Here is a 13,872-nt window from a genome sequence, read left to right as displayed (position 1 = left end):
GATCTGACCCTGGGGGGTGCCCCCACGGTGGCCTGGCCCGCGATCGGGGCCCACCAATCCGCGGGCGGGCCTGTGCCGCGGGGGCACTCTTTCCCTTCCGCCTCCGCCACGGCCTCCACCATGGCGGAGGCGGAAGAGACTCTCCCCACTGCGCATGCGCGGGAAACTGACAGCGGCCGCTGACGCTCCCGCGCATGCGCTGGGAAACTGTCGGCGGCCGCTGCCGCTCCCGCGCATGCTCCGCATTTCCGCGCCAGCTGGTGGGGCAACAAACGCCATTTCCGCCAGCTGGCGGGGCGGAAATCCCTCCAGCGCAGGCCTAGCCCCTCAATGTTGGGGCTCGGCCCCCAAAGATGCGGAGCTGATTGGCGCCGTTTTTGGCGCAGTCGGCGGACATCGCGCCGTTGGGGGAGAATTTCGCCCCAGATCGTGTTTAGCGTCCATTTCGACGCCCTGCGGGAGCAGCTCCTAATAGTAAAAAATATGGCCCTGTCGGTGGCCATCGAGACGTGCAAAGTCCACGAAGAGGCGAAAAGTCGCTATTCCTGCCTAAAGTCGGCAGAGCAGGACCAACTCGCCTCCCACGAGGCTGAGAGTGTACAGGCCATCGCCCGAATGCGGCACCTGAGCATCGATGAAGGCGGCCATTTTGCGCGCTTTTCCAAAGGTCCCACGCATGCGCACCACGGTCGGGAAACCGAAGCGGCCGAAGACTACATTGCGCAGGTGCGAGCGGCAGCTGACCGCACTGCGCAGGCGCGACGACGCGCTGAGCGTCACAACGTCGACGTGATGACGTGTCCCAACTGCGGCACTGCCCATTTAAAGCGGCAATGCCCTACAAGAGGCAGGCGATGTCTCAACTGCAAGAAGCTTGGCCATTATGCGCCTTTGTGCAGGTCTGCACCTCCGATAGGGGGCCAGCGATCCCAGTTCCAACGCAGACGCGTTCGAAGTGTGCAGCAAGGGCTGCTGGATATGGAACCGGATCCCATCACCAATCCTGAGGAGGACTGCCCGGAGTCCCCATATCGAGTGCATCACCAAGCATGACAAGGCCTCCTCGCATTCAGCAACACACACACCCGTCCTCAATGTGGACTATGTGGACGGGTGGCGTGCCACAGTACAAGTCAACGATTGTAGCATCCGGTTCAAGCTGGACACCGGTGATTCGGCCAACCTAATATCCAAAGCAGATCTTGCTCGTATCCAAAGGCAGCCAACAATTCTTCCGCCGGCCTGTCAGTTGCTCGACTACAATGGGAATGCCATCACGGCACTAGGGTCCTGTCACCTGCATGTATTCAACAAGGCCATCAAGGCCACTTTGCGGTTTGAGATCGTCCAGCCCGGCAAGGCCTCTCTGCTTGGTGCCCATGCATGCAAGCTACTCCATCTCGTTCAGCGTGTACATACCATGTCCTCAGCTCACAACACTCTTCAAGCCAACATTGAGGAGCTACTATTGCAATACCCGGATGTGTTCAGTGGGATGAGTACGCTGCCCTACCGCTATAAAATTCTGCTCAGGCCTGATGCCACGCCTGTCATCCATGCGCCACGCCGGGTGCCGGTGCCCCTCAAGGACCGTCTAAAGGCGCAACTGCAGGAGCTCCAGGATCAAGGGATAATATCCAAGGTGACAGAACCAACTGACTGGGTCAGCTCGATGGTCTGTGTCAAGAAGCCCTCTAGAGAACTGCGCATTTACATCGATCCCAAGGATCTGAACCGCAACATTATGAGGGAACACTACCCGATCCCGAAGTGGGAGGAGCTGACCAGTGAGATGGCACATGCCAAATTCTTTACAAAGCTGGATGCATCGAAGGGCTTTTGGCAGATACAACTGGATGAATCCAGCCGGAAGCTCTGCACGTTTAATACTCCCTTCGGGAGATATTGCTACAACCGCATGCTATTTGGCATTGCGTCGGCCTCTGAAATCTTTCATCGAATAATGGAGCAAATGCTCGAGGGCATTGAGGGTGTGTGGGTCTATGTTGACGACGTCAGCATCTGGTCCACAACCCCGGAGGAACATATTGCTCGTCTGCAACAAGTCTTCAGGCGCATACATGCCAACGGCCTGAAGTTAAATAAAACCAAATGCTCCTTTGGCAAGTCGTCAATTAAGTTTCTGGGCGATCAGATCTCCCAGCAGGGCGTGCAGCCGGACTCGGACAAAGTCCAGGCAATCAACACGATGAAGACCCCAGAGGACAAGAAGGCGGTCCTCCGCTTCCTGGGGTTGGTACATGTTCTGGGGAAGTTCATTCCCAATCTCGCGCCACACACCACGGCCCTCAGACACCTGGTGAAGAAGTCCACCACTTTCCAGTGGCTGCCCGCACATCAGGAAGAGTGGCTTGAGTTGAAAGCAAAGCTAACCACCGCTCCTGTTTTAGCTTTCTTTGACCCAGCAAAGGAGACCAAGATCTCCACAGACGCCAGCCAGGACGGCATTGGGGCGGTGCTCCTGCAGAAGGACAACACCTCGCCCTGCGCTCCAATGGCCTTCGTGTCCAGGGCCATGACCCCCACTGAGCAATGCTATACTCAGATCGAGAAAGAATGCCTGGGCCTGCTCACTGGCATCGTGAAATTCCACCATTATGTCTATGGTCTCCCGACCTTTACCGTAGAGACGGACCACAGACCCCTCGTGCATATTATACACAAGACTTAAATGACATGACACCCAGGCTCCAGCGCATCCTCCTTCGACTCCGCAGGTATGATTTTGAACTGGTTTACACACCTGGGAAGGAGCTGATCATCGCGGATGCCGTATCCCGTGCCATCACCTCGCCATGTGAGCAGGTAGACTTCATGCACGACATCGAGGCGCAGGTGAAACTGTGTGCCAGCACCCTCCCGTCATCCGACGACCGACTCAGCATCATTCGGGAGGAGAGTGCCAATGACCCTCTGCTGCAGCGGGTTATACATCACCTCACGAATGGCTGGCAGAAGGGGCAATGCCCCCAGTACTGTAACATAAAGGATGATCTGACTGTTGTCGAGGGGATCCTTCTGAAATTGGATCGCATCTTCATTCCGCGCAGCCTCCAGAGCTTGGTGCTCACGCAGGTACACGAGGGACACCTCGGCATTGAGAAGTGCAGGCGCAGGGCCCGGCAGGCTGTCTATTGGCCCGGCATCAATGAGGACATCTCCAACATGGTCCTCAATTGCGCGACCTGCCAGCGTTTCCAGCCTGCTCAGCCCAAAGAAACGCTCCAGCAGCACGAGATTGTGACCTCTCCATGGTCTAAAATTGGAGTGGACCATTTTCACGCCAACGGGTGTGACTACGTCCTGATAATTGATTACTTCTCCAGTTACCCCGAGGTAGTGAAACTATCGGACCTAACATCCAGGACCGTCATAAAGGCCTGCAAGGAGGCATTCGCCAGGCATGGAATCCCACTCACGGTCATGAGTGACTCCGGTCCCTGTTTCTATAGTCAAGAATGGTCCGACTTCGCAAAGCAATACCACTTCCAGCACATCACCTCGAGCCCGCATTACCCGCGATCTAATGGGAAGGTCGAAATAGGGGTCCACATCGTGAAGCAGGTGCTCTGTAAGGCTGCGGACTCAGTTTTGGACTTCAATCTTGCTCTTCTGGCGTACAGGGCAAACTCTCTGTCCAACGGTCTGTCTCCGGCACAGCTTCTAATGAATCGTAACCTGCGGGCGACTGTTCCGGCCATTCATGTACCTGACCTGGATCACCTTCCAGGTGCTGCAAAAGATGCAGCAGATCAGAACCCGGCAAAAGGCAACATACGATGCTCATGCCACTGATCTGCCCGTGCTCTCTCCGAAGGACGCTGTTCGCATCCAGTTGCCTGGTGGAGGCTGGTCAGTTCCAGCTGTTGTTCGACAGGCTGCTCCCAGGTCATTCGAGGTTTGCAAGGCTGATGGATCTATTGTCCGGCGCAACAGAAGGGCACAACTTGCCTGCCCACCACCAGACCTCACTTTCCCAGATGTCATTCTGCCCGTTCCGGACATCTCGCTTCACGAGGCCACCAACCTGGCTGCATGCCAACCGGTCAAGACACCTTCATCTCCGCCTCCACCTCTCAGGCGGTCCACAAGAATCCGACGACAGCCTCAACGACTGGACTTATAAATAGTTCCTTGTACATATACTGTTATGATTCTGCACGCTAGACACCTTACATATACATATACATCCCCTCACCGATTTTTTTATATATAGTTACTCTTGTAAATATGTCATATATGCTCTAAGCAGCTGACAACATTTTTTTTAAAAAGGGGGGATGTCATAATATGCACCCATGCACATCATGAGGCAAAAGCAGGCAGTGACAGACACCGAGGTGAGCCAATCAACATACAAAACAGAACACGACCAAGCACAAGACGGGACACCGGAGGGGGGCTTCCACCTATAAAACACACGAGGCATCAGCACTCTGCCTCTTTCCACTGGTGATAGCTGTAGTGACAGTCAGGGTGTACAAATCATTCAACACCCTTCTACACGTTGATCAGAGCTAGCCTGGTCTAGATAGTTAGAGATAGTTTACTGAGAGTAGTAGAGAGTCAACCCACAGGCAGCTGTGTGCTTCGTTACTAGAGTTCAATAAAACCTATATTGAACCAACGCCCACGTTTGGTGTATACTTGATGAGCTAACTGCAGTCTGTGTGCAGTCCGTGTTACCCCAGGGTGAACAACACGACAGGAGCCACCCCATATCCAACAGCCTCCCGTCATTCAGCGGCCTCCCCCGCAAGTGGCCACACTGTCACCGATTAGTGCTCCTTTTGAAAGACGTGAACCTGGCGGAAGGGCTTCTGTGGTGAGCCGAGGAGGTGAGCAGCCATCTTTGCTCACAGATAAAGAGCTCTGGGATGCTGGGCTTGCCACCCCAGTGCTCGGCGGGGGGGGGGGGGGGGGGGGGGGGCGGGTAGGGGACCCTCGGCTGGGGGTGAGGAACCTCCGCAGGGGTGGGCCGTATGGAAGGGTGGGGGTGGGGGTCAGCCGCAAACATGCCAACACGTGGGTCGTATTTACCCGTACCGGGGGCAACCATTATCAGGGGATGGGACACAGCTCTGGGGACGTGTCCACGGCTGGAGGGTGGGTGAGCCCCACGGGGAGGGGGGGGGGGGGGAGATGCCTGGATAGATGGGCCAAGGGATCGGAGGGTTGACCCGCATTGAGGAAGAAAGTGACAGAGGCATCATCCTAGCTGTGCACAAAGGTGTTTATCGTGTGTAACAATTCCCCATTCTCCTCCCCCCCACCCCACCCTTCCCCCCCTACCTACCCCCTCTCCCCTCCCCTGGTGCCCTCAGTGATTCTCGATGTGCTTGGCCCTCCTAGCTCTACCGCTACATCCAGGTGTGTCCCCAGGATGCACATCGGAGATGGTGGAGTCCTGTGGTTGTTGGAGCCCCTGGCGGGTCGGAGAGCCCCAGCTCACTTGTCAATGGCACATGCACAGCCGTGCCGCCCTGTCCCGTGTGTGCTGACCCCGAGACATGACCTCATCAGGCGGGTGGAACTCGGGGGAGCTGGTGGGCACCGCCGCCACGCCATGGGACGGGTCCGGGTTGGCACCCAGCGCCCCCTCCTCCCAGCGATGCTTTGGGGTCCACCGTGGGATGGAGAGGTAGCTGGTTCGAGCCCCGGCTGCCCCTACATCATCTGACACTGCCAGCCCTGGCGGCTCCCCGATGCCTGTACCCTGGTGTCGACGCCCTCGGCGCTGCTCCTCAGTGACTGGGCCATGCTCTGCAGAGCCCTGGCAATGCCCCCCTGCGACTGGGACAAGCTCCGCAGCGCCTCGACCATTCCCAGCTTAGAGCGGGACAGGTCCTGCAGAACCTCATCAAGGTAACCTGGCACTGGGCCACATCCCCCCAGTGAGGCGGCCATTCTGCCGCGACCCTCAGCCACGGCCGTCACCGACTGCGCCACACCTTGGACACCTTCACTCGTGCTGCCGACGTTGTGCACCAGGCTCCCCACTGCGGTCGCCACCCTAGTGGACTCCTCCAAGCGGCTATGGCGCTGTTGGAGTGTCGCTGAGATCTCCCTCTGAATGTCCCGGCTGCTCCCTACGCTTCCATCTGCTCCGGGAATGCTTCTACGTAGACTGAGCATCTGGCTGGGACCGGTCGACCTCTGACTGCTGTCTTGCCTGGAGGTCCACCTGATGTATGTCAGCAGCTGTGTGGTGCTCACCACATTGTGCCCCAAAAGCCTAACGTTTCCCGCCGAGGTGTGTGTATCTGCGCCGGTGGAGGGTCGGGGTGACAGCTGTGTTGCATCCTCGGGGACCTCCTCTGAGGTGGTCTCCTGGGAGGATGGAGAGGGGGCCTCCCGGGATGGGCCGGCGCTGTCGGCTGGAGGACCTGCAGGAGAATGGACGTGTGGTCAGTGGGAGGGATGGGTCAGTCTGTATGGCAACAAGGACTTACGTTTGACAGGTCCTTAGTCTGGGGCCCGGTGGCTCCTCACCTCTGTGGCGTCCGCCAGCCTCTGTGTGAGTGACACCCTGTCCTCAGCCACTCCAGTCACCTCCAGGGCTCACTCCTCGAAGGCGGTGAGGATTCTAATGTCCGGCATGCCTTCTGCAGTCTGGGCCCTCTCCCGACGATTGTCGGAGAGCTCTTCCTGAGGAAACACACAGAGGGCGCCGTTAGCCGCACCCATGGTTCATAGTGGTGGTGGTGGTGGTGGTGGTGGTGGGGGGAGGGTGAAGGAAGGGCCGGTGGGTTGATGGGAGGGTGGAGGGAGGGCTGGGAGTCTTCTGGGGAGTTGGGGCGGGTGCTCGAGTGGGGCCAGATAGGGTGTTGGTGTCGACTCACTCGTGCTGCCCGGTGTAGGTCGTTGACCTCGTTCTGACGCTGGAGCCCTGTCCTCCTGGTCACACCCCCGGCGCTCACAGCCGCCACCAGCTCGTCCCAGGTAGGACTGGCAGCCCTGTGACTGACTCTCCGGGACCCTCAGGGACCAGGACATCCCTCCTGGCCTCCACTGCATTGAGCAGCCTCCCCAGGGCAGCGCCCCTGAATCTCGGGGTCGGTCTCCTCGGAGCCATTGTTGGGAGCTGGCTGGGGCTGGCTGAGCAAGTGTGGGTTTCCTCCCACAGTCCAAAGATGTGCAGGTTAGGTGGACTGCCATGCTAAATTGCCCTTAGTGTCCAAAATTGCCCTCAGTGTTCAAAAAGGTTGGGTGGGGTTAAAAAGAACTAGAACAACAAAATGTACAGCACAGGAACAGGCCCTTCGGCCCTCCAAGCCTGCGCCGACCATGCTGCCCGTCTGAACTAAAATCTTCTACACTTCCTGGGTCCGTATCCCTCTATTCCCATCCTATTCATATATTTGTCAAGATGCCCCTTAAATGTCACTATCGTCCCTGCTTCCACCACCTCCTCCGGCAGCGAGTTCCAGGCACCCACTACCCTCTGCGTAAAAAACTTGCCTCGTACATCTACTCTAAACCTTGCCCCTCGCACCTTAAACCTATGCCCCCTAGTAATTGACCCCTCTACCCTGGGGAAAAGCCTCTGACTATCCACTCTGTCTATGCCCCTCATAATTTTGTAGACCTCTATCAGGTCGCCCCTCAACCTCCTTCGTTCCAGTGAGAACAAACCAAGTTTATTCAACCGCTCCTCATAGCTAATGCCCTCCATACCAGGCAACATCCTGGTAAATCTCTTCTGCACCCTCTCTAAAGCCTCCACATCCTTCTGGTAGTGTGGCGACCAGAATTGAACACTATACTCCAAGTGTGGCCTAACTAAGGTTCTATACAGCTGCAACATGACTTACCAATTCTTATACTCAATGCCCCGGCCAATGAAGGCAAGCATGCCGTATGCCTTCTTGACTACCTTCTCCACCTGTGTTGCCCCTTTCAGTGTTGACCTGTGGACCTGTACACATAGATCTCTCTGACTTTCAATACTCTTAAGGGTTCTACCATTCGCTGTATATTCCCTCCCTGCATTAGACCTTCCAAAATGCATTACCTCACATTTGTCCGGATTAAACTCCATCTTTCATAGACTTTCATAGAATTTACAGAGCAGAAGGAGGCCATTCGGCCCATCGAGTCTGCACCGGCTCTTGGAAAGAGCACCCTACCCAAGGTCAACACCGCCACCCTATCCCCATAACCCAGTAACCCCACCCAACACTAAGGGCAATTTCGGACAGTAAGGGCAATTTATCATGGCCAATCCACCTAACCTGCACATCTTTGGACTGTGGGAGGAAACCGGAGCACCCGGAGGAAACCCACGCACACACGGGGAGGATGTGCAGACTCCGCACAGACAGTGACCCAAGCCAGAATCGAACCTGGGACTCTGGAGCTGTGAAGCAATTGTGCTATCCACAAGGCTACCGTGCTGCCCCTGCCATCTGCCATCTCTCCACCCAAGTCTCCAAACAATCTAAATCCTGCTGTATCCTCTGACAGTCCTCATCGCTATCCGCAATTCCACCAACCTTTGTGTCAAAACAAAGAACAAAGAACAAAGAAATGTACAGCACAGGAACAGGCCCTTCGGCCCTCCAAGCCCGTGCCGACCATACTGCCCGACTAAACTACAATCTTCTACACTTCCTGGGTCCGTATCCTTCTATTCCCATCCTATTCATATATTTGTCAAGATGCCCCTTAAATGTCCCTATCGTCCCTGCCTCCACTACCTCCTCCGGTAGTGAGTTCCAGGCACCCACTACCCTCTGCGTAAAAAACTTGCCTCGTACATCTACTCTAAACTTTGCCCCTCTCACCTTAAACCTATGCCCCCTAGTAATTGACCCCTCTACCCTGGGGAAAAGCCTCTGACTATCCACTCTGTCTATGCCCCTCATAATTTTGTATACCTCTATCAGGTCGCCCCTCAACCTCCTTCGTTCCAGTGAGAACAAACCGAGTTTATTCAATCGCTCCTCATAGCTTATGCCCTCCATACCAGGCAACATTCTGGTAAATCTCTTCTGCACCCTCTCTAAAGCCTCCACATCCTTCTGGTAGTGTGGCGACCAGAATTGAACACTATACTCCAAGTGTGGCCTAACTAAGGTTCTATACAGCTGCAACATGACTTGCCAATTCTTATACTCAATGCCCCGGCCAATGAAGGCAAGCATGCCGTATGCCTTCTTGACTACCTTCTCCACCTGTGTAGCCCCTTTCAGTGATCTGTGGACCTGTACTCCTAGATCTCTTTGACTTTCAATACTCTTGAGGGTTCTACCATTCACTGTATATTCCCTACCTGCATTAGCCCTTCCAAAATGCATTACCTCACATTTGTCCAGGTTAAACTCCATCTGCCATCTCTCCGCCCAAGTCTCCAGACAATCTAAATCCTGCTGTAACAATCTAAATCCTGCTGTCGTCAGCAAACTTATTAATCATTTTTATTGGGTTACGGGAATAGGGTGGAGGTGTGGGCTAGGGTAGGGGGCTCTTTCCAAGGGCCGGTGCAGACTTGATAGGCTGAATGGCCTCCTTCTGCACTGTAAATTCAATGATACGAAGCACAACAGCGCCTATACTTCCTCAGGAAACTAAGGAAATTCGGCATGTCCACATTAACCCTTACCAACTTTTACAGATGCACCATAGAAAGCATCCTATCGGGCTGCATCACAGCCTGGTATGGCAACTGCTCGGCCCAGGACCGCAAGAAACTTCAGAGAGTCGTGAACACCGCCCAGTCCATCACACGGACCTGCCTCCCATCCATTGACTCCATCTACACCTCCCGCTGCCTGGGGAAAGTGGCAGGATAATCAAAGATCCCTCCCACCCGGCTTACTCACTCTTCCAACTTCTTCCATTGGGCAGGAGATACAGAAGTCTGAGAACACGCACGAACAGACTCAAAAACAGCTTCTTCCCCACAGTCACCAGACTCCTAAATGACCCTCTTATGGACTGACCTCATTAACACTACACCCTGTATGCTTCATCCGATGCCGGTGCTTATGTAGTTACATTGTATATGTTGTGTTGCCCTATTATGTATTTTCTTTTTGTGATCTGTTTGAGCTGCTCGCAGAAAAGTACTTTTCACTGTCCCCCGGCACACGTGACAATAAACAAACCAATCCGAGGGATGAGAAGCTTCCGTGATGAGGTTAGGTTGGAGAGGTTGGGATTGTTTTTCTCGAAGAGACGGCGGCTGAGGGGAGATTTGATCGAGGTGTTCAAAATCATGAGGGGGCTGGACAGAGTAGATCGGGAGAAACTATTCCTGCTCGTCAAAGGATCAAGGAGGAGAGGGCACAAATCTGAAGTGATTAAAGTAAAGGAAGCTAAAAGGACATGAAGGAAAGGTTTTCACATAGCGGGTGGTTAATGTTTGGAGCGCGCTACTGCAGAGCGTGGTGGAAGCTGGTTCAATAGAGACTTTCAAAGGGGAAATATGCTTTTACAGAAAGGGAGGAATATGCAGGGTTACAGGGAGAAGGCAGGGGAATGAAACAAGGTGGATTGCTTATTCAGAGAGCCAGACACGATGGGCTGAATGGCTTCCTTCTGCACCGTAACAATTCTGTGACTCTGTGAAGTTTGAAGAATCTCAGAGATCACTGATTACCCGACCCCCCACCCCAACCCGAGCTCCTCTGGTTAACTGGAATCATTCTCCTCATTGCTGACAGGTACAGAGTGAGCAGATCGAAGAGGTGCGGCTAAGACCAGCTGTGCCCAACGCCAAGCGCCGCCTCCCTGTGACTGAGGGGTTTGTGGAGGTGAAGTACAAAGGCCATTGGGAAAAGATCTGTGATAACGGCTGGAACCACAGGAACAGTCGGGTCATCTGTGGAATGCTGGGATTTCCTGCTGAGCGCAAGACCAACAAGAAATTCTACAAGTAAGTCAAGGCAGGAAGGAGGGCGGGCCTGGGGAGGGTGTGAGTGGGCCCGGGGAGGGTGTGAGTGGGCCCGGGGAGGGTGTGAGTGGGCCCGGGGAGGGTGTGAGTGGGCCCGGGGAGGGTGTGTGGGTGGGCCCGGGGAGGGTGTGAGTGGGCCCGGGGAGGGTGTGAGTGGGTCCGGGGAGGGTGTGTGGGTGGATCCGGGGAGGGTGTGTGGGTGGGCCCATGGAGTGTGTGTGGGTGGGCCCGGGGAGGGTGTGGGGGTGGGCCCGGGTAGGGTGTGAGTGGGCCCGGGGAGGGTGTGAGGGTGGGCCCGGGGAGGGTGTGTGGGTGGGCCCGGGGAGGGTGTGAGTGGGCCCGGGGAGGGTGAGCCCGGGGAAGGTGGGCCCTGGGAGGGTATGAGTGGGCCCAGGGAGGGTGTGTGGGTGGGGCTGGATAGGGTGTGAGTGGGCCCGGGGAGGGTGTGTGGGTGGGCCCGGGGAGGGTGTGTGGGTGGGCCTGGGAAGGGTGTGAGTAGGCCCGGGGAGGGTGTGAGGGTGGGCCCGGGGAGGGTGTGAGGGTGGGCCCGGGGCGGGTGTGTGGGTGGGCCCGGGGAGGGTGTGAGTGGGCACGGTGAGTGTGTGAGTGGGCCCGGGGAGGGTGGGCCCGGGGAGGGTGTGAGTGGGCCCGGGGAGGGTGTGAGTGGGCCCTGGGAGGGTGTGTGTGGGCCCGGGGACGGTGTGTGGGTGGGCCCTGGGAGGGTGTGAGTGGGCCCGGGGAGGGCTGGCCCGGGGAGGGTGTGAGGGTGGGCCTGGGGAGGGTGTGAGGGTGGGCCCGGGGAAGGTGTGGGTGGGCGCGGGGAGGGTGTGGGTGGGCCCGGGGAGAGTGTGTGGGTGGGCCCGGGGAGGGTGTGAGGGTGGGCCCGGGGAGGGTGTGAGGGTGGGCCCGGGGAGGGTGTGAGGGTGGGCCCGGGGAGGGTGTGATTGTGTGCCCGGGCAGGCTGTGAGTAGGCCCAGGGTGGGTGTGAGGGTGAGCCCGGTGAGGGTGGGTTCAGGAAGGGTTTGCCCAGGAAGGGTGTTCCTGGGGAGGGTGGGTCCAGGGAGGGTGTGAGTGGGCCCGGGGAGGGTGGGGCTGGGGAGGGTGGGGCCGGGGTGGGTGGGGCCGGGGTGGGTGGGCCCAGGAAGGGTGGGCCAGGGGACGGTGTGTGGGTGGACTCGGAGAGGGTGAGCCCGGGGAGGGTGTGAGTGGGCCCGGGGAGGGTGGGCCTGGGGAGGGTGTGAGTGTGCCCAAGGAGGGTGGGCCCGGGGAGGGTGTGAGGGTGGGCCCGGGGAGGGTGGGCCCAGGATGGGTGGGCCAGGGGAGGGTGTGTGGGTGGACTCGGAGAGGGTGAGCCCGGGGAGGGTGTGAGTGGGCCCGGGGAGGGTGGGCCTGGGGAGGGTGTGAGTGTGCCCAAGGAGGGTGGGCCCGGGGAGGGTGTGAGGGTGGGCCCGGGGAGGGTGGGCCCAGGATGGGTGGGCCCGGGGAGGGTGGGGCCGGGGAGGGTGGGCCTGGGGAGGGTGTGAGTGTGCCCAAGGAGGGTGGGCCCGGGGAGGGTGTGATTGTGTGCCCGGGCAGGCTGTGAGTAGGCCCAGGGTGGGTGTGAGGGTGAGCCCGGTGAGGGTGGGTTCAGGAAGGGTTTGCCCAGGAAGGGTGTTCCTGGGGAGGGTGGGTCCAGGGAGGGTGTGAGTGGGCCCGGGGAGGGTGGGGCTGGGGAGGGTGGGGCCGGGGTGGGTGGGGCCGGGGTGGGTGGGGCCGGGGTGGGTGGGCCCAGGAAGGGTGGGCCAGGGGAGGGTGTGTGGGTGGACTCGGAGAGGGTGAGCCCGGGGAGGGTGTGAGTGGGCCCGGGGAGGGTGGGCCTGGGGAGGGTGTGAGTGTGCCCAAGGAGGGTGGGCCCGGGGAGGGTGTGAGGGTGGGCCCGGGGAGGGTGGGCCCAGGATGGGTGGGCCCGGGGAGGGTGGGGCCGGGGAGGGTGGGCCTGGGGAGGGTGTGAGTGTGCCCAAGGAGGGTGGGCCCGGGGAGGGTGTGAGGGTGGGCCCGGGGAGGGTGGGCCCAGGATGGGTGGGCCCGGGGAGGGTGGGGCCGGGGAGGGTGGGGCCGGGGAGGGTGGGCCCGGGTAGAGTGTGAGGGTGGGCCCGGGGAGGGTGGGTCCAGGATGGGTGGGCCCGGGGAGGGTGTGTGGGTGGGCTCGGAGAGGGTGAGCCCGGGGAGGGTGGGCCTGGGGAGGGTGTTCTTGTCCCCGAGGAGGGTGGGCCTGGGGAGGGTGTGAGGGTGGGCACGGGTAGGTCTGAGGGTTGTGAAGTTTAGTCAGAGTATGTTGAGCACAGAGATCGACTGATATCACACGCACAAATAGACTCCACGCATGAACAGACTCAAAAACAACGTCTTCCCCGCTGTCACCAGACTCCTAAACGACCCTCTTATGGACTGACTTCACCCGATACCAATGCTTATGTAGTTACATTGTATATGTTGTGTTGCCCTATTATGTATTTTCTTTTATTTAGTTTTCTTCCCATGTACTTAATGAACTGTTGAGCTGCTCGCAGAAAAATACTTTTCACTGTACCTCGGTACACGAGACAATAAACAAATCCAATCCAATCCAATCCAATATCAATGATATCAAGAATATGGAGATGGTGCAGGGAAATGGTGTTGAAGTAGAAAGTCAGCTACAATCTGGTCGGTTGGTGGAGTGGGTATGAAGGAATGTCTGGCCTGCTCCTGTTTGTATTCCCTCGGTTCCTGTAATAGTTTACAATATCAGTGCCGTGGCTTGTGGGGGTCTTTGTGCGGAGGGGGTTAAATAGATTTGATCGCTCTGAGCCTGGCCGCTGGTGTTCTTTCCCTCCCTTCAACAGCACGCCCCACCCAGTTTCCATGGCTGCCATGACTAGGCCCTAGCCTGCAGCGATTCTTCCCTCAACCCGTCTACCTCTAGATCTCCCTTG

At 57.8% G+C, this 13,872-nt stretch overlaps 1 protein-coding gene across 2 annotated transcripts in view; it reads left to right on the top strand.

Annotated features, from left to right (window-relative positions):
* Nucleotides 1-13,872, top strand: part of LOC140409347 (lysyl oxidase homolog 3B-like) — a 461,422-nt gene that overhangs the window by 157,326 nt on the left and 290,224 nt on the right. For both annotated transcript variants that reach the window (XM_072497763.1, XM_072497764.1), the window contains exon 4: nt 10,689-10,900. In XM_072497763.1, coding sequence (XP_072353864.1) covers nt 10,689-10,900 — 212 coding nt within the window. The remainder of the gene's footprint in view (nt 1-10,688; nt 10,901-13,872) is intronic.

Source organism: Scyliorhinus torazame, chromosome 3, assembly GCF_047496885.1.
Source record: "Scyliorhinus torazame isolate Kashiwa2021f chromosome 3, sScyTor2.1, whole genome shotgun sequence".
Classification (NCBI taxonomy): Eukaryota; Metazoa; Chordata; class Chondrichthyes; order Carcharhiniformes; family Scyliorhinidae; genus Scyliorhinus; species Scyliorhinus torazame.
The sequence above is the reverse complement of the archived record's forward strand: the minus strand, read 5'-3'. Positions and strand labels throughout refer to the sequence as shown.